We start from the raw sequence: 20,112 nt of genomic DNA, 5'->3' as shown, positions 1-20,112 counted from the left end.
TTGGTTACAACCACATTTGCTTTAGGTAGTTAAACTGGATATTTGTGTAAGTCTAGTTTATATTATATGAGGTGAGCCAATTATCACAATTGATGACATGGAGACTACTCAGATCATCAGTTTATTCCATATTTCATGACATTTAACCTCGTCTATAAGGCAGAAATATTGGCACAGTTTATCTACAGAAAATAAAGAGAAATAGACTGCATATTGTTGCAAAGATTCTTCCATGTGGTCAAATTGGATGAAAACCTTTTCCCTGATGTCAGGACAAATCTATGACTACATTAATAACACGTTCATAGAACAATTTCCATATCCAAGATGGTTAAAAACCGCTGGCTGGGCCAGAAACACTATGGTATTTAATTAATAATGAACAATGATACATATGGCTTATTATAACTGCTTACATTAACACAAGCTACCGAATCAGAAAGAACAACATGCTCTGTGTTTCCAAACAGAAAAAATCTTGTTGCTTAACTATGCACTACATACATACATACTTGTGCAGCACAAACAAATCCATAAATTAAAATTAATTCACTAATTTTACTTATTAAATTATCACACACGGCATAAAATATCTTACTGAGACGTCAGGAATATATATATATATATATATATATATATATATATATATACATATACACACACACACACACACACACACACACAACACAATGGTTCATTGAACACACCGAAAGCCACCCGCATAATCATCCTAAATGACACATATTATACATCCCCCTTAAAAAAAACACACAGTTCTGAGAGAGTGTGCTGATTTGGATACACATGAATGCATGCTGGGAAATTTAATGAGAGTGGCAGAGATTCCCCTGTTCTCTCACCCCCTCATCCAGAGTCAGTGCTTATCTCTCAGCCGCTTTGAGCCGCGCTTAACAGTACAAAGGGTTTTCAGAAGGGGCCCCAGTCAACATTTTGAAGAGGCTCCTTCCAAAGCCAGCGTGTGTCTGAGAGATCGCCGGGGGAGCCAGCGGTAAAGGGGTTATGAGCGGCCACTTCAAACCGGGCAGCCAGACTCGAGGAGCCTGACGCTTGGAACTCGGCGGTGCCAGTTCCAGCCGACAGGCCCCTGCCTGCCGCCGCCGTGTGCCCGCTGTTTGCTAACCGCATCTCGCCGCTCCTGATGCCACGCATTTATCATCCGGCGTGTGCGCACAAACAGATGGGCCATCAGGCAGCGGAGTGCACAATCCATTGCCCGCGCACTCCGCCAACGCCAAGTGCGGTGGAGAGGTGGAGGGATGGGCAGACAGAGGGATGGATGGGGAGAGGTGGTGGGAAGGCGATAAAGCAGCGTGCAGTGCTTTGTTTTGTGTCACGCCTCTCTGATTCCGTGCTCCCCGCCGCTGTCTGGGGAGGACGATCAGCACATTTCCACGTCGCAAGGGTACCGGGGGTGACTGTCAACCCGGCACGAAAAAAAAACCAAACACAAAACAAAAAAACTCCAAAGTGTCTCATTCTTGTGCAAATATGTTTAGAATCTCTATTTTATCATGAAAGGAAGTAATCTCAGTGGCCCTGTGTGTACAGTCAGTATTAAAAACAAATGCAGCAAAGGCTTGGGAGGGGGGGGGGTGGGGGGGTGGAGGGGCTCCATTATAAAGAGTCTGAGGAGAAGGCCCCTCTTCTTGCCCTGGCTCGTGGGTCAGAGTAGAAAAGGAGGCTCCAGCAGAGATGCGAGCGCCGGGGGCGACGGCTCATTAGAACTCGTCGTCGGAGGCGATCAGCATGATTTTGTCTGCCTTCTTGGAGGTCTTGGTGCTGCCGGCCCCGGCTTTGCCGTTCTGGCTGGGCTGGACCACCTCCTGAGTGGACTGCTGGGTGTACTGCTGGTAGGCCGGGGAGAAGTTGTGGATGGCGTCCTGGACCATGTCCCCGGGGTTCATAGTCTCCTTCAGTCCACTGGAGATGCTGTGCATCGGGGCCACGTTGTCTAAAAAAAACAAAGACAGGGACACAGATGGAGACACCAATAATGAGCACATTTAATAATAAAAAAACAAATCAATGAGCTTGTGTTTTAATATGCATGACGTATACTATGTGTGGAAAACAGGGATATTGTATGCCTTGTGAAACACAAAAGACAACAGTGGTCTTCTCTACACAATTACTATTTATTTTCAATTAAATGAATTGTCAATACCATTATGAACCCTGTTCAATGTAACAGCATCAAAATCCTTAAATTGAAACAATTTAACCAGCAGACTACCAACTCTCTATTAACAACAGTCTGTACCTTCAGGCAGCTAGAAGTATGCTTTCGGAATTCAATTATTCAGGGTTTACATTTGATCTGCTGAGCAAACATGGTATTTTGTTCATATGCACCCCCTTCTTATCTGTCACTCACATTTCACATTAACTTCCAGCAAAGACAGAAATTGACTTTTTCTTTTCACATAATATTTGACTTTACTTTTAAAAGGTGCTGGGCAACCGAGACCCGAACACAACAGACAGTTTTCAAGCGGTTCACTTCTTTGTCAAAGTTGCATGGTCCTGTCCTGACATGAGTGCATACAACCTTCACCACCTGCATGGGTATCTATCAATCCCACTAGCACGTCTGCATGGGTATATATCAATCCCACTAGCACGTCTGAATGGGTATCTATCAGTTTCACTAGCACATCTGCATGGGTATCTCTCTATCAATCCCACTAGCACGTCTGCATGGGTATATATCAATCAATCCCACTAGCACGTCTGCATGGGTATATATCAATCAATCCCACTAGCACGTCTGCATGGGTATATATCAATCAATCCCACTAGCACGTCTGCATGGGTATATATCAATCAATCCCACTAGCACCACTATATGGGTATATATCAATCAATCCCACTAGCACGTCTGCATGGGTATATATCAATCAATCCCACTAGCACGTCTGCATGGGTATCTATCAGTTTCACTAGCACATCTGCATGTGTCTGCATTGAACATTTAATAGATGCAATAACAGATAAAGTAAATGAGATGCAACGGTATAGAAATGTCCTTGCGGTGATATTTGAAGAATGCCACCTTGTGGTCTGCTTATTAAATGTTATGTGTATGCTCAGTGCAAAGGTCTGGGTGTTTTAGAATCTTTTTCTTGTTCTCGTATGGAGAGATGTTTTTTGTTAGTTTTTTTATGTGCGGTGAACGTGCTCCTTTTCAAAACTGAGGGAAAAAAGTGTGTTTTCAAAAATAAAGAAATACGTGTAGACAAGGTCACAGACCCAGCTAAAAGCTACACGAGGATGGCTGCACTGTCAGATGAGGGGAAAAAAGCTGGTGTGATGGTAATGGCGATGACGGGCTCAACACCGCGGTACACCTCCTAATACCGCAGTATGGCGGTGATGCGGTTATTATCACAGCCCTAATGGTAATATTATTTGCTACAGGGGCCTTTAGTTTACTACTATGTATCTGCCCAGACAGAGAGTCCTGCACTGGCACAGTAAAAATGCTGTCAACAGACAGATACGCTAAATATGCCACGAGTGGTCATACACTCAAGGAGTGATCTAAATTCACAAATTACATTTGTTTATTGTTGTTATGGGCTTTATAACATCGTTTAAGTTACAGGTAAGGTAAAGGAGACATGCATTTTGTATTTTGCATTCATTCATTGTCTCTGGTGTTCTGGTGTCAGTTTTGGGAGAACCAAAAAGCCAGTCTGAACACTCTGACACCTTCAGGGCAAACAGACTTCGATCTTAAAGTTGGAATAGAGGGGTGATCCAAGGTTTTAGGTTATTTGAAGCAGATAGCTTGAAATGATCCACCAGAGCATAAACAATTAACATTTCTGGATGAACGTAACATGTATGTTTATGAAATAGAAATTAAATAGAATAGAAAAGAATAGAAAAGCAATTGCTGAGAGAATAACAACCGCTGACACGGTTCCACATTTCTATGCAGTCCTAATCAATTCTGATCATGTTTATTTGCCCCTCAAGGACCAATTTCACAAAATCAAACATGCCACTCTTAAAGAAAAGGTCTTAATACAATCTTCTCTCAGCACTTATCAACTGTCAGAAGACATGAAAATATCCTACTAAGAAAATATGCATCACGAAAAGCACCACAAGATATTTCACCACAACCAATATACAAAAATAACAACAACGAAAATCCCCGCATTTTTAGTCATGTTACTTCGGGACAGATGATAACCCGAGTAAAAAAAAATTGCACTCATCCGCCAGATATTTCTGGAAAAGCTGAAGAGTACTTCTGCTGTGACGGCGACACGTCCATTTACGTTGAGCGCAGAGCGGAGAGAAGAGGAACGCCGACCTCACACTAACCTTTCCATTCTGCTCACCTCTGTGAACACGCTTTGCCCACGGGCAGATCCGCCGCATGACCCGGCACACAACACACACACACACACACACAACACACATAAACATGCCTGGGACAGAATCAACATCAGCAGTCCCCATCCTCAAAAACACAGACACACACACCCTCCTGCTCTCTGATGTGCAAACTGAACAGATTCGTCCACTTGGTTTGTTTATTACCGGCAGGAACATTCATGCTCAGCAACAAGGGAAGTTATCCATCCTTAGACGTGTTTGTGTTTTCTCTCTCTCTCTCTCTCTCTCTCTCTCTCTGCTGTACTCCCCTAGCCTTCTCATTATTTATCTCCTCTTCTGTCCCATAAAAAACTCATCAGCCCATCAGCAGGGGCTCTACATTAGGCAGGTTACTGAGCTCGTCTCTCGGTGGTGGTGTCCATTTTCCCGGTTGATGGATGAGAGCGGGAGACAGAGAGGGAGCAGAGGAGGCTGTGGAGGAATGCCCTCGAAAGACCTCCATCTCCCTGCTCACCCCAAGGGGCTCAAAACACACACAGCTGCCTACCATGTCCTCTGGGCCCTGAGGCTTGGCCCTGTGTAGCCAGGAACACACGCACGCACACACACAAACACACAATCCTCAAATTGTGGCCGGGGTCTTTTATTTACTTAGGCTGCACAGCGCACCGGCCTTTATTTGGGGCAGGGTTGTATTAGGGGCAGGCCTTTATTTCTTACTTATTATACGGCTCTTCAGAATGTTCCAAAAAGTTCTGTTGATTTTAATGGGCCACCCGCAGGTCTGTAATTTCTTGATATTCACCACTGCGAAAAGTTAATGGCCACTGTCATTGGCAACGGGTTTTGTGCTTCTAATTCACATCTTTCATATCATTCCGCAAGTAGTCCGGTCATTTAACGTAACTGAAAGTCATTGTAACTTGAAGTCAGCAAGTAATGGGTTGCTACGCAACACCTGAAACTTTAAAGTTCTATTAGCCTGAAGAACTATATTTTTTTGCGGAAATCACGAAACGGCAACAAAATCATTAAAAATAGGTATTTTGGAGGAATGTCTTCTATCGTTTTATCGCAAGTAACTGTATAATAACAAATTCACCTAGTAGACTTACGTGGGAAAATGTCTTTTTTTTATTGCAAACAGCCCATGAAATTAGCCAACAACATTGAACATGAGGAGAACATGTATTTATGAAATGCATTAAATGAAATTGTGATGTCTGCTTTGTGCTGATGCTGGTAGGCTACTGTAAAATAAGCTACCTTATTTTACCCAGGGCCTGTATTCGGGGCCCGGCCTTTATTTGTCCGTATCGACACACACACACACACACACACACACACACACACAGTAATCCCTGTGAATGCACCTGTTGAACAGGATACTGTCTGTTTCTGGGTCAGTGGCAGGGCAGACTGTGCTAACCTGGTGAGTCAGGTAGGGTCGGAGGACTTAAGCCACAGCTTTAGAACACACTTTCTTGAGCTCTTCCTTACCGCTGGCCAGCCTCCCTCTGACCTCGATGTAAGACAAGGCGTCCACTGACTTGGCCCAAGCAACGGTAGTGGAGCTCCTGCAATTACCATCATAACTGGAGCTTTCTCCAGTAGCATCACGTAGCAATTTGTTTTACACGTACATGCAGCTATACTTACTAATATTTTAACAGAGGTGGCTATGAAAGCCAGCATTCTACTGTGAGTGCAAATTAGAATTCAAAAAGGCAGAAAGCCCACAAAGAAAGCCCCCTTCACTTCAAGTCTTTCAGCTTAGCTTCATCTGGACCTTGCAGGAATCATAATAGAAATCTAATGCTTGTTTAACATTCACTGGCAACCCCTGATATTAGTGCTGAAAATTGGACACAAATGAAATTTAAATTTTCTGTGCGCAGGCCTGAAAAGTGGCAAGCGCAGAATATCACTGATTCATTTTGTCAGGAGAAGAGCCTTTGATCGCAAGAGAAAGGAAAAAAAAAAAAAAGACAGGAATGTTCAGTCAAACAGAATGAAAGATGAAAACACTTCAATTCCTTCTGGGAAAAAAAAAACCCAACATTTTTTCGTTTCTGTATATGTCCCAAACCTACGGTTATTGAGGCTTTCAAAATGAAACAGACAACAAAAATTGAGATCTTCCATAAGCTTTGTCATTTTCGTGAGAGAAACCACAGCTGAGGGGAGACCACAGACCTCACAGTTACTCAGTAAACAGGGGGCCATAGGATTCTCACGACTATCCAGCAGGCTGTGGACTTTCAAGCGCTTCTTGTGGTCGGTGAGATCCACACGATGGAATGGCAGAGGCCCTGAGGAGCTTCCTGCCTCTCCTCATGTTGAGCCCATTTTCCAGGCTGCGCTTAGAGATCTCCTGCTACTTTCAAAATGTCTCCCTTCTCACCTTTCCCATTCGCACCGGCACAGCGGGAGAGGTCTCCTAAGACTCCACGTGTGTTTCATACTTCATATTTAATAACAAAGTTCTTCGTGTGTGAAAATGATGCACATGCTACATTTATTTAGCATTTGGCTCATGCTAAATCTATCAGCAGCAGACCACTGTGCAATGCTGTATTTTCACACACACACAACAGATTTAGCAGAGCCAACCATCTCTCTGGCATGAGGTGTGATCATGGTGGGTATCACACAACATGTACAATCCTATTTCTATACCTTCACAGTTTTATCTTCACTGTTTCCCTTATTCCCTTGGATGTCAGTGACAAGTCACTTCACTTCATGTAGGAGTGAAACTACTTTAAACTAGGCTCGTGTGATTTTCACAAACACGTACCTGGGGCATCGTTGAGCTTCTTCTGGTAGACGCTGTCGGTGAAGGCGTAGCGGAGGGCGATGGCAGCGAAGAACATCTCGATGCAGGTGATGAAGTTCTGCCAGCCGGCCGCCACGGTGCCCGCCCCGACCTCATGCCCGTCGATCATCAGCGCGTGTGGGATGACGCCACACCGCTCCAGGATGGCCAGGACCATGCCTAGGTGAGGGAAACGAATGTCAACACACACAGAACTCAAAACCATGCCTAGGGGAGGGAAACGAACGTCAACACACACAGAGCTTACTCTCTCCAGTGAACACAGTCAGTCTTAAAAGGAATGTTCTACAAAGCTTAATCTGACCTTTTGCTCAGTTCAGTTGTTAAAGGCCCCGTCACACCATAACGTTCTGGTCAACGTTCTCTGAACTTTCTAATCGTTCAATTTCGAGCGTTCTAGGGCGATGTGGACACATCTGGCGTGTGACTTAACGAAAGAATAGCGTAGGACTGACGCATGACTACTAGCGTGGGACTCACGCATGAGGAGCATGTAACAGCGACTTGTGACGTGTCACTGGTGCGCGACAAACGTGTGCTGACGTGTCTGCTACTAGCGTTGCTGCAAGTAAGAAGAATACAAAAACTCTTTCACTAGCAATGTCTTCGGACGAAGATTTACTGTTATTATTATTGTGATTTACGAAATAACGGGCGTTATTCCTGGGGTTTTATATTATTAAAATAAATGATTTAAATTTGACACTGAATTTGTGTTTCTCAATGTTTATTATTAGAAAACATTAACACATCCACACACATTGTCCATGTCACAAGAGTCTTCATATCATATCCATCTGCCATGGAACAGCACCAGCTATAACAGTGCTCAGCTATGTTCAAGTTCAGTAGGCTACATCTACTTCATGCTGGCTCAAGCAAGCATATACCCTCTACTCCGCTTTTCGCTAGATTATGCAATGACCTTGCATGACATGATAGCATTCAATATGTAGATGTATAGTGCACAGAATAACGTTTGCAATGATGTAAGTTGCGTTTGTTGATCACGTATGGTTAATAACATATTAATTGTAGAAGGGACATGATAAAATCAAGATCTTCCCTTGGTGAAAAAACTTTCGCCGATATCTTCCTACGAGAGATGGGTTAGGTGCTCAAATTTCCCTGGATCAAAGAGGACGTTAGTAGGCATGTCCAAACTAAAAATCACGTCTCAGGATTGCTGCGCACATAAGTTATTTTGGGTGCATCAACTGTACTCAGTCTACCCTACCCAACGACTGACTATGATAGCCAAACGCGTGCAAAGTTAATAAAACGTTCCACGAAAGTTCTCCAGCGTTTAAATGAAACGTTGAAGAACGCTGATTTCCATGAGAACTTTTGTGCATGTTCAAAACTTTTTTTTTGGACCAGCGTTCTCCTCCAATCACCGACGATTACTGACGATTACAACGTTCACCAGCTTTCACACAAAGCTCTTCTGGCGCAATTCCAGCGACCATGGACGATTACCAACGTTTCCTCTAACATCATAGAACGTTGACCAGAACGTCATGGTGTGACGTGGCCTTAACCTTAAGTTGTTGTCCTTCACTGTATAATGCAGTGTTTTTTAAGGTGACACATGCTACTGAAACTTTCTATACTGTCACTTAAAAGACCATTACTATCCTACTTTCCTTATGATCACATTACTATCCTTTCATTACAAATATTTATATACAGAAAAATAAGCTTCAATTGAAAAACGTTGTTTTTTTTTTTTTTAAAGCCTGAGAAATAAGAAGAGAGAACAAGTCACATCAAAGCTATCTGTAGAAATCAATATGCTACCAGAATGCATTTGAATCCAAACTGTTAAATATTAACTGACCTATAAACAATTGTAATCTGGAACCAAGTCTGATAAGGTTTGGGGCTTCCTCTGTTTGTACCAGCTTTTGTAGGTCTAAAGTTTTTCAGTGTTGGCAAAATCGATAACAAATTATCTTTCTTCCCATCAAGTTGAGCAAACAGTCTAGTGGACTGTGTAGTCAGTCAGTCTTACATTCTTTACTTCTAACCTCATTACATTATAATCATTTTTTTAAATGAAGCGCTATAATGTATACATTACATAGCTTTAATGAATATATTATATAGCTATTATATATATTTGGACTATTATGAAATGCAACGTTTGCAATAGTAATGCAGTAATGAGGTAATTTACTGACAATCGATTTGAAATAGTCATGGTTTCCACTTTCCATTAAGGTTACATCCTACTATTTCTTCAGATTTTCCCATCTGCAACATTCTACTTTCTATTTTAAATTACACTTTTTAACTGTTGATCCAAAATGCTTAAAATTAATTGTAAAAATAAAACTTTGAGTTAGCTCGACCATCTTAAGATTCACTGTAACACATACAGTATATTCTAACAGACAGCCCTAGAGTCAGATTCAGTTTACTCCTGGTAGACAAGTGAGCTACACCCTTATAAATATGACTGTATTTTGAATGTTGTTTGCCTGCTTTGGGTAAAACCATTAATAAATAACAGACTCTGACTGTCAATGAGAGCATGTAAACACGGACACACCTTGCCAGAAGGAGAGGAAGATGACGGATTTAATGGTCAGGAACTTGAGCACGGGTTCGTAGGGCCGCAGCAGGTCGCTGGTGGCGAAGAAGAAGAGGAAGAGCGCGTACAGCGACAGGCTGACAGAGAAGTTGTAGATGATGGTGATGTAGAGATACCCTCCATTCACACTGCAGAGAGAAAAAGAGAGAGAGAGAGAGAGAGAGAGGGAGAGAGAGAGAGAGAGACAGGAAATGGCATAAAACATTTACGTCGACCTTTAGTGGCAGCCACCTTCAAAGTTCACAGGGACAGGGGACAGGGAGCGTACGCAGCCCATCGATGGCTCTACAGTTTCCTGTCATGTCTCAGCCCTCCTGAAAGGATTGGAGGAGCGCTCGAGGCACGGCACGGCAAGGCACGGCACGGCACACACCCCCGTCACCACTCACACGGGCCCCCCTGTGATGTGCTCAACACTCCTAAAATAGCCCAGCTGTGACCTTTATGTCTCCGTAGCATTGGCCAGTAATGGAGACATGAATACAAATTTTCTGTCTACCCTTAAGAAAGAGCGCAGCATGGGTACCAATGACAAAAAAAGAAGAAAAAAAAAAGAAAAAAAAAGAAGAGGTGGATGGTGAAGTGAAGTGAAGTGAAGTGAAAATGAAAATGAGTTGCTCACTTAAAGTCTCCGTCGTGGTACTTGCCGAAGGCTTGTAAGAGGATGGTGATGACGGCCATGATTGGTTTCACCACACAGAACTGAAGGGTGGCCTGAATGACAACAGTGAGGAGAGAGAGGGAAGGAGGGGGGTGGGGGGGAGAGATGAGTCAGTGAGGAGAATAATGATGACTTTTTGAGTTGCCTGTGTCCATGCTGTCTCCACGTCCATAGCCCAAACTGTGAGGACGTCTCAGGCAGTGCTTACAGGCACTTTCAAACAAATTGGTTCTTCATGTGGCGGCTAACATAACAGAACTGAAGGTGTAACAATGGCGAACTGAAGTTAAGCTATTACCGAGATACAGATGAGCACCCAACTCTGATGACTAGACCTCTCAAAGAATGGTTTAACAATGGTAATGTGATGTAATGGCGCAACATAACAGCATTCTCTGTTTTAGTCTCGTGTCCGCAGCGAATATCAGCTTGTAATCAAAACCGATTCGGTCCATTTCAGCCTGCTATGAGAAAAGATGGTATGGTGCAGCACTGGAAAACATTCCACGTAGGCACCTCGGCGCAGAAAGGCACATGTTTATCTGTTTTCATGCCATTAAATGTTCATTTCACAGTCTGCACTGCGTTTTTGAAGGCACTGCTCTTCAATCCAATTTCCACTGGTGTTCGACTGGCTCTGTGCAGTCTCCCCAGACAGAGGATAGACACCACCTGCCTGACACTTCAGATTATTTCATAGTGTTTACAAGTAACTGCCTTTTTCACCTAGTCTGTATTCCTTTCACTCTCCCTCTTTATTACTGAATGAATAAAGAATCTCTATACAAAAAAGACTCTTCAAGAAAAATGTGGGAAGACAATTTCTAAGCCTGTCAGTCTGCCAAACCGACTGACTTCAGTTCTCCTTCAAACTGTCAAAATGAGAGGGGAAACAACAACACCACAATAAGAAGAAAGAAACTTTGTTTGAACTTTCATTCAACGTCTCGAGGTATTTCATTAAAGCAAAAGAAAGGAGAAAAAGTAGCAAAAGCTGCTTTTCTGAAGTGCTGGGGGGATGTTCTAGAGGGGCCTACCTGTTTGCAGAACCGGAGAAAGCCAATGGAATAAGTAATTCCCGACAAACAGCAGGTGCCGTACATGCAGCTAGACCTACAAGCAATGGGATAATAATACACAACATCAGATACACAGTTAAACAGCATCTCAAAATCAGGTTTAAACAAATAAAACTATTCATTTTGATTATACAAATATTTCTACTTGTTTGGCATTAACAAGTCACTTCAATTTAACCCACGTAAGAGGACTGATGGTTTCTTCCTTGTCGTGTATCTTGATGGGCCAGATACCTTATAAAGCCTATTTTGCATGAGGTAGATAAGCTGTCTGTCTTGTCTGTCGTTACAGGGCTGATCCCTACAGCTTGAATGCCACTACACAAGGGGGTTCAGCGACATTGTGACATGCAGTGATAAAAATATCATGGGTGGGGCATTTCCTTGTGTAGCTGCTGTAGTGAGATCTACAGACTCAAAGGCCAGGGTGACACGTTAGGCCTGCGCAGTCAGTGAGTTGAACAGGAAACAGGGGACACTTACTGAATGAACTTCCCTCGGATCTCCGCCATGATGGCACTCTCTCCTCCCAGGTACTCAAAGGACAGGGTCAAGAAGTTGTAAATGACAAACGCTAATATGGGAGAGAAAACAGGAGTGAAGTAGTGAGACATGTTGCACACGGTAGGCTATGCACTTCAAACAGCAGGATGAAGCACACATTGGAGCTCCAGTGGAAACAGTGAATGTAGCAGGTGCCACAGAACTCTCCTACAGTAACGCCAATCAGGGTTCATTACGCTTTTTAGCCCGGGGTTATCTGCCGTAAGTCCTTCAGTGCTATTTTTAGGAAGGCTTAAATGAAGCTTGAGGAGAATCCACACACGGCTATACCGATAAAGACTCTTTTCAAAATGGTCTGCTTTTGCTCAAGATAGCATTTTTGCATCATCACTGCTTTACTGAAACTCACCTACCAGTAAATCACAGGAGCACATTTTCCACAGAGTTTTTCTTTTTTTACCCCCTTCCTTCCTTCCAGCTCTCCACTTAAACAAATCCCTCTTAATCTGTTTAGTTTGTGATTCAGTTCTGTGCTTGTTCCACTCCACCTATTCCTGACTGTGACAGGGCAATAATTCTGGTAGAGAAGCAAAATAATTTAGAGTGAGAACGAAAAAAACAAAAACTGTACTGAAGATGAAAAATAAGCCCCCCCGTGTTTGAATTAAAAACTAAGAGTCTTTTAAATGCCAAACTCTAAAAGAACATGTCAAACAATCTTTTTTCAATGTCAGTGACAGTGTCTAACATGATACATTTTAAAATCTACTTTTGTAGATGTCAACCACTGAAGAAAACGGACATAATATTCCTAACTTTCAAACTCACAGACATCCATTTAGAAAACTGTCTTGAATTAAAATAATAAAACAACCACAGTACTCTTCAGAATGTCATGAGTTCTAAGTAACATACCACAAAGTATTTGGCAGAATTAATGAGATTCAGAAACTTCTTTGGAAACTCTGAAGCCCGGAGTGACAGGCTAAGCAGGTCACTTCCTGTGGGCTCAGGCTGTTTTTCAAGTGTGATGGTATTGTCATTCTTATTCATCCCTACGGCAGTGCACGTCAGTAATGACAAAATGGCCCTCCCCTTCCCCATCCTGTAATTACCCGACAGAACCTGACTTCACAACCTAAAACACAGTTAAAAAAAAAAAAAAAAGAGAAACTGAATGTGTCTCGATCAACCGTGTTGACTGGTAGGGGCAAACTTAGAACGTTAACTTTACGTAAATGACCTCAGCGAAACACTCTCAGTGCAGTGTACCCTGTAAGAGAGGGCAAATTGTAGCTTAACACCTATGTTTTGTATGACACGGGAGAGCATCAGGTAGCACGCCTGGAGGTGTTAAAAGTGACACAGGTCTGAGAAGTCCCTCCCGGAGGCGGGAGGGGACAAACAGGTCGGGTGGGTTCCACTGTCTGCACGGCCCTCTTGTTTTCAACTGCTAAATGAAACTGGCCGCCCCTCCACCTCTCATTTCAGTTCTCTCATTCCGCCCCTGGTATTACGGTCTAGACAAGTCCGCTTGTCAGGTCTAGTTTGTTGTACACACAATTGTGTGGTCCAGAGGATTAACTGGTATAATATGGTGTAAGAAATGATAACATCTCAAGTTCCATTCCCATGGAGCACCGATGCTATCAAAACACATGTTCTAACTGCACTGTGGGGAGCTTTGCCTTGCAGTGGTGTGAGGATGAAACGGGTGTGTTTCTGAGGGCTGGCTAATGATGTCTGAGACTGGTGAAGATGCTGGGCGTGGCGGGGTTGCTTTACCTTCGTAACAGTCCCGAACGGAGTCAAAGTAAACGTAGTACTGGTCGTTGCTGATGAAGAGGAGGCTGAGCCACGAGTCAAAGGCGTAGATGGGCACGATGAAGAGGATGCGGATGATGTAGCGCTGCTCGTTAGGCCTGGTGTATGATCTCAGGTGGGAGTAGATCTGGGAGACCAAAAAAAGGGCAGTGAGGAAAGGGAAAATAGATCAGTTATGGTTGAGATGAAACAGAGATCATTAAAAGCGCTTTTTTGAAAAAAACACCTTGAGAGAGAGAGAGAGAGAGAGAGAGAGAGAGAGAGAGAGAGAGAGCATCCCTGCTTTACCCTAGAAAACCGCCCGTGATAAATTATTAAGTTGCGTCTGTGAGCAGTTTAAAGGCAATGCATCCAAAGGGGATTGACTGAAACAGGGCTATGAATATAACACCGTCTTCTGGAATTTTTCCAAAGGCAAGGTTTGGGCTCAAACAGATGGATCAGCCAGGTATGTGATAAGAAGGGGAAAAGGATGAATTATTATTAAAATGTATTATGGAGGGAAAAAAAAACTGCCGACAGGGGTCAAGAGGTGACTTGATCGGGCTGGTGGAAGAAGGTGAATATGCAAATAGAAATCCAACTGTGCAGTAATGGAGTAATCAGGTTTTTATTTGGCTACTGTATCACAGATTGGAGTATAAAAATTAGGCTCATTTTATGCACACAGTAAGCCGTTATGCCTTTTCTTTTCCCTCCAGAGACAGTTGGACGAGACAGCTGTCAGCTGCTCCTGCATCTCTCTCCCGCACGCCGAGGGGTCATATAAGAGGAATCCCAACACAAAAACAAGTGTTTTCTCTAATCACACTAACAAGCTGACATAATCGCTGACATTTTGCGCAAAATTGATTTGGAACTGCACAATAATATTCCAGAACCACTTCAAGCTAATTGCTGCCGCTAATCTTCTGGGACAGGGTTCAAAAGAAAGTCAATCTAATAGAAAAGACAATCAGAGCACTAACTCTTAGAACATACTAAAATAGACACACATGACGGAATATCATTATGAAAGTCCGTCATGACATCCATCTCTTGTATAACATCCTCCACCCGACAGCCCCATTGGTGTGGTGACATTATTTAGGGGTACTATTTGATTTCCTGATGGATAAAAATAGGCCACTATATAGCCTCTCCTGGTATCCCTGCTCCGCCCGGACCAGCTAACTCCCATGCAATGTGATTAAATGCCCATTAGGACCGTTGCAGGGTGAGGGTGGAGGTGTGATCTATGTGGCGCTGCAGGGAGCCGGAGTGCAACTGGCTGCAGACGGATGTCCTCCATTTCGCCTGAATTAAAGTGGTTAAAAAAAATACGCTCCTCCAGGCTCCATAATGCTGACCTGACAGAGAGAAGGGCTGGGAGGGAGGGAAGGAGCCGCACTAAAGATAATAGCTTTGAGGCCTGACTCGAAACATTGCAGCAAGCAGAGGCAGCCTCCCCGCCAAGTCTGACGGAAGCTAATTTCAGCTGGTTGGGCTCCCAGCCTGGTTCTGGCCGGGTCCACTGACATTCCGCTGCCGGACAGCTGGGAGAAATGTAACGCTCCAACAGCTTTGGCGAAGAGCTCCCGTGGAGAGTCAGCGAGGCTGAGAGTGGAGATAGCAGTGGTGTTGCCAAGCCTCCCTTTGCAATGCACACAAGAGTCGGTGTGACGCATTGAAAGCAAGGCGGCTTCGGTGCAAACTAGGCTGCGTTTCCGTTCTATGTGACTAAATTAGAGCGTGCACTGACCACAAAAGTGTGAGAGAGAGAGAGAGGGACAGGGGCCAACCGAGTTGAGAGGACCCCGGGGGCTCGTCTCACGACACGCAGAGTGAGGAGCTGCGTTGGTCTCCATTTCCTCCCAAACAAAACTGCACACTTCCTCTGACAAAAACACACAACCTGCACCACCATCCTCATCATCATCACTTCAATCAGGCATAATACCAAAGGCGCACAAAACATGCATCTTTTTTTGTGCAAGGCTTCTTGAAGGAGCTCTGGGGTAGAATACTAACGATGTCCGCCCCCCCACCCACCCTGGGGTTGGCTTTATCTCTGGCAGATTTACATACGCCTTCCTTATGCGACCTCGCTGCTGTTACTGAGGAGGAGGGAGCCTGTTTACCATGCACCACACAGAGCAGAGGCAGACGGACCATTCTCCAGGTAGATTGAGGGGCGAGGGACAAGGCATTCTCTAACTTGAGAGTAATAATTACGACAAGGGGGAGTGGAGGGTATAGCAGATAGAGACCCGTCTCGTCCTCAGACGCCGCTAAAAGTAAGCCAATTCAGTTTGACGCCCCCCCCCCCAATTTTCTCTTCAATATGCTGGGGAAGGAACGCCATTCTTCGCAGGCAATCAAAAAGTGCCCTCCAGGTGCTCTGCGGGGCAGCACCGAGCGAGGGAAATCAGCGGTGAAAAATCTTTCCTCTGGACACCCCTTCACCGCCACTGACGTAATCCTGGCAGCTCTCGGTTACATAACCCATGGAGGCACACTGCGTGGATAGCCTTAGCTCAGAGTCCCCGAAGGGTTACACACTGCACAAGAAAACTGTACCTAACGCTGCTTTTAGCATTTCTGCTCAATTTCATTTCTTCACACTGGTGAATAACTCCCCATGTACTTGAAAGGAGCTATGTGCTGGAAGATCTTCACATCTTCCCATTCATATGCTCACAATTCCAAATGGCATACAGTCAGGCCCTTATCATTTCCCATATTAAATGGCACTACCAATAGATTCCTATGGATTTAATCTACATTTCTGCATCGTAACACATTTATACTGTGACACACAAACAAAGGGTGTTGGCAGCCATCATTTTACCATTATTAGTGCAGACTACTTTCCCCAAAAAAGAGGTACTGCTGGGATCACCCACAGAAACGTGTTCAAGACATTAATTATCCTCCAAGTGGTCAGACTTGCACAGCAGGAAACCAGTTAACTGCCATTGTATGTGAGAATATTCATTTTGAATAATTGTTTTCTTTTGGAACCAAAAAAGTTTGTAATGTATTTTAACAATTCTTAAAATGCAACTTGCTGAACTGCTACAAACTTTAGGTTTGAATAGCAGGGTAACACAATGTTGACATAACGTATGAGCTCACACTGAACAGACACCTTTGCCCTTAGGTTTATGTTTCTCAGTGTGTGTGTGTGTGTGTGTGTGTCAAAGGAAACAATCAAAGGAAAAGGTCAGGAGAAACAAAATGAAAACATTTCCCATCTAGAAAATGAAAGGCCACAAAAAAGTACAGCACAAATTGTTGAATTACACAATGTTACGGACTCAAAACATGACACACACCATTCCAACTGAACTGGAGAGGTTGAACAAGGAACAACAGAAAGGAGCCACCTGTCAACTTAAAAAAAAAAACTATTAAATACACTTTCATCTGGTACCTTTGACTCAAATTCAATTTCATACTGCAGATGCACGGGGGAGTCAAAGGTAAACAACTCTGTTCAGAGAACAGGAGACACGCTGCACTTAAAGGCAGATCCAGAACTGCATATAAAACCATAAAACAAGACATGCCCCAGTTGGGTTGATAGCTGAGGCTTGAGCAAGACACAGTGCAAACAATCAAATGCATTCAGGAGAGATAACGTGAAGGTAATCGTTGAGATAACTATAATAACTTGACATATCACAAAATACAACATTCTTCCAATTTAAAAAAAAAGATAGCAAAGATAGTAAAAGTTTCTGTAGTGTAACGCACATGGGAGAGAAAGAGGCTTTTACTTGTTCAAGCCAAAATGAAAGAATTTCCTATGTGAGATTAGTTTAAGAAATCCCTCTCCGTCTTTCTAATCAATAACAGCTTTGTTTGCATTCCGCTCTTATCGGCTGCAGCAGTCTCACACCATTCAACTCTGCAGACTATTTCAGGTAGTCAAGGACAGTTGGTCGTACTCTCATCATACTAATGGGCTTGTGTTATAACAACAAAGAAAAACAGCCGCCACCCAAAGAAAAAACTTGTTTTGAAGTCGCATTCTTATCATCCAGAAGGATGGTCAGGACCACCTGCAGTAGTGGTCTGCAATGTAACTGATCATGTTTAATCAGAAACACACCCACGCCATACAATGGGGGAAAGAATGCATATCTTTGGGCAGAGGGACACCAGACAACGGTGAAACTCTCAAACACAGAGCTCTGATTACCCTCCGCCCATTTGCCTTTATTTGCCTGAGCTTTGAGTGAGATGACTACACCTCACTGGGCTCCACCCAAACTATACTGATTTGTTTTTGGAGGGGCCTCATTCTCCTAGTCTTCCACATTGGGCCTATATTGCTAAAACACATGGGATTGTCCTCTATGACACACGTGAGCCTGTGTGGTCTGTTGAATGAAACAATACGATTTTACAGCTAGAGGTTATAAAAGAGAGATAGAAGAGTGATTGCGTAAGGCCCTCAAGAAGGAAAGAAGGACAGAAAAGAAGCAAATATTGATCATAAAAGCTGGGATAGTTAAAAGGAGCGGGTGGTCAATCGACAGATACCTCAGATATAATTTAAGCTTACCTGATGACAAGTGATGAGCAGTGCTGACCACACAAAAATCCCAGAAAGTGCTTGAGCAGCGGTAGTGTTCAAGAAGATCTCATGCTGAATGATTGTACCATTCTCGGATGTGATCAATGTCATGTTAGACTTATCGTTCATGTCTGGCACAATTGATGAAGAACGTAAAAGTGCCTCTGTGTTGTTGACTGAATCCAGCAGTGTAGTGTTCATCACCTCAGAAGACATGTTCATCTGGAAACAGGAAATTAGGCTTTATAGGGATTTATAAAACGTATACTGGCCCTTAGGCCATAACACTATGTGAGAATAGCCTACACACAAAGCACACGTCAACTTTCATTTAACTATTTCAGGTTCCTTCATTTACAGGCATTTCCTACCTGACATTTCTGACCAACATTTCCTTAACCGGAACAGCCAACAGGTAGACTCATCTCATTTAATTCGTAGCCTAAGCTACATGCGCTGTATGATGAGCCAAAGAGGCGCACATACATTTGTACATTTGTAATTTCTTAGCAATGCTTGATTTTAAAACACTGCGGTAGCCTACCACATATGATCATTCGCCCGCAGTCACTTACCTTTATGTACTGACGACAACCTCGTTGTTCGCGATTAGATTGCCCACTTCGAACGGCAGTTTTCTGCGTTAAACTAAGAAATGTTTTTTAAATAATCGCAAACTGGAGGGTGAACGCGAGAAAAGAAACAAATGCATTACCCCGAAATATTTAGTGAGCAGTAGGCCTATAGCCAAGAAAACCACACACTAGGTTGTAAACTGCATTCGGAATAAGTGAGGTTGCCAATAGCCATAGGTGAAATGGCTTCCCGTACTGATGCGACTGTCCGCACTTCCTCGTTGTGTCAGGTAGGCTACTCAAAGCAGGTCGAAGTCCAGATGAACTCTGTCTCAGATCCACTTAATTTATTTCCAGTCGACTATAAACAACTTCATAAACATATTTCGATTGCAATTGTAGCTGTAGTCCATTAACAGGTTAATGTCTTAAACTTTGTTGACTCTAAACATTGAGCAGGTGCACAACAGATGACTGACGCCCATATCATGTGACTTGTACTTAGCCTTCATCGTGTGACGTCACTGACACAAGCAACACCTGCCAACATCAAGGTAGGCTTACCAGACTACACCAACCATGGACCACAGCATACACAATTATATAATGAAAAGTATCTTTTATTTAACATGTGAAAGTACACAAAATATGATACAGTAAACATGAACTGTATTTATAAGTTATTGTTGTTTTTCATAGAAAATCGACCTAGGCATTGATGTAGCTTAGCCTAAGAGGCCACTGAAATAGTTTTCAAAGAAGACAAGTCCCAAGGTAAGTAGAGTGCATTACAGTCACCAAACCTGGCAACTTTTGATCAGCTCTTTCATAATCTTAATTGATTCAATGGAGCTATCTTTCAGGGCCAGTCCAAGAAGCACAGGCCTATTTCCTGACTCTTGTGAGACAAAGCTTGCAAGGTGCTTGGCACAGACGTGGGTCAACGTCTGTTGGAACAAGAAAAACAACTATATTAGGTATATTTATACCGTTACATTAGGCACATAGTTTACCCCTACCCTGTGTTTTCCAGAACTATACGCCAAAACAATACATTGATAAATTATACCACCAAAAGGCAACAGTGACAGCAAGTAAG

General features: G+C 43.3%; 1 protein-coding gene and 1 long non-coding RNA gene across 3 annotated transcripts; one reads left to right on the top strand and one right to left on the bottom strand.

Moving 5' to 3' along the window:
• Nucleotides 1-105: 105 nt before the first annotated feature.
• Nucleotides 106-19,522, bottom strand: tmem184a (transmembrane protein 184a). The gene is made up of 9 exons (XM_012816804.3): nucleotides 19,014-19,522; nucleotides 18,427-18,660; nucleotides 13,836-14,001; nucleotides 12,030-12,120; nucleotides 11,505-11,580; nucleotides 10,429-10,520; nucleotides 9,765-9,934; nucleotides 7,172-7,369; nucleotides 106-1,972 (listed from the first exon to the last, which is right to left on the bottom strand). The coding sequence occupies exons 2-9, from the start codon at nucleotides 18,658-18,660 to the stop codon at nucleotides 1,740-1,742; spliced, it is 1,260 nt and encodes a 419-aa protein (XP_012672258.1). The 5' UTR covers nucleotides 19,014-19,522; the 3' UTR covers nucleotides 106-1,739.
• On the top strand, nucleotides 19,229-19,800 carry LOC116220321. Of its 2 annotated transcripts, none has more exons than XR_004163576.1 (3): nucleotides 19,229-19,303; nucleotides 19,473-19,567; nucleotides 19,713-19,800. It is a non-coding gene; the product is annotated as an uncharacterized LOC116220321 (long non-coding RNA). The 2 variants fall into 2 exon arrangements; XR_004163571.1 differs by having other exon boundaries at nucleotides 19,236-19,303; nucleotides 19,519-19,567.
• The last annotated feature ends 312 nt before the right edge of the window (nucleotides 19,801-20,112 follow it).

This window comes from Clupea harengus, chromosome 1, assembly GCF_900700415.2.
Source record: "Clupea harengus chromosome 1, Ch_v2.0.2, whole genome shotgun sequence".
Taxonomy (NCBI): domain Eukaryota; kingdom Metazoa; phylum Chordata; class Actinopteri; order Clupeiformes; family Clupeidae; genus Clupea; species Clupea harengus.
Note: the sequence above shows the minus strand (reverse complement) of the source record. Positions and strands in the feature narration are given on the sequence as shown.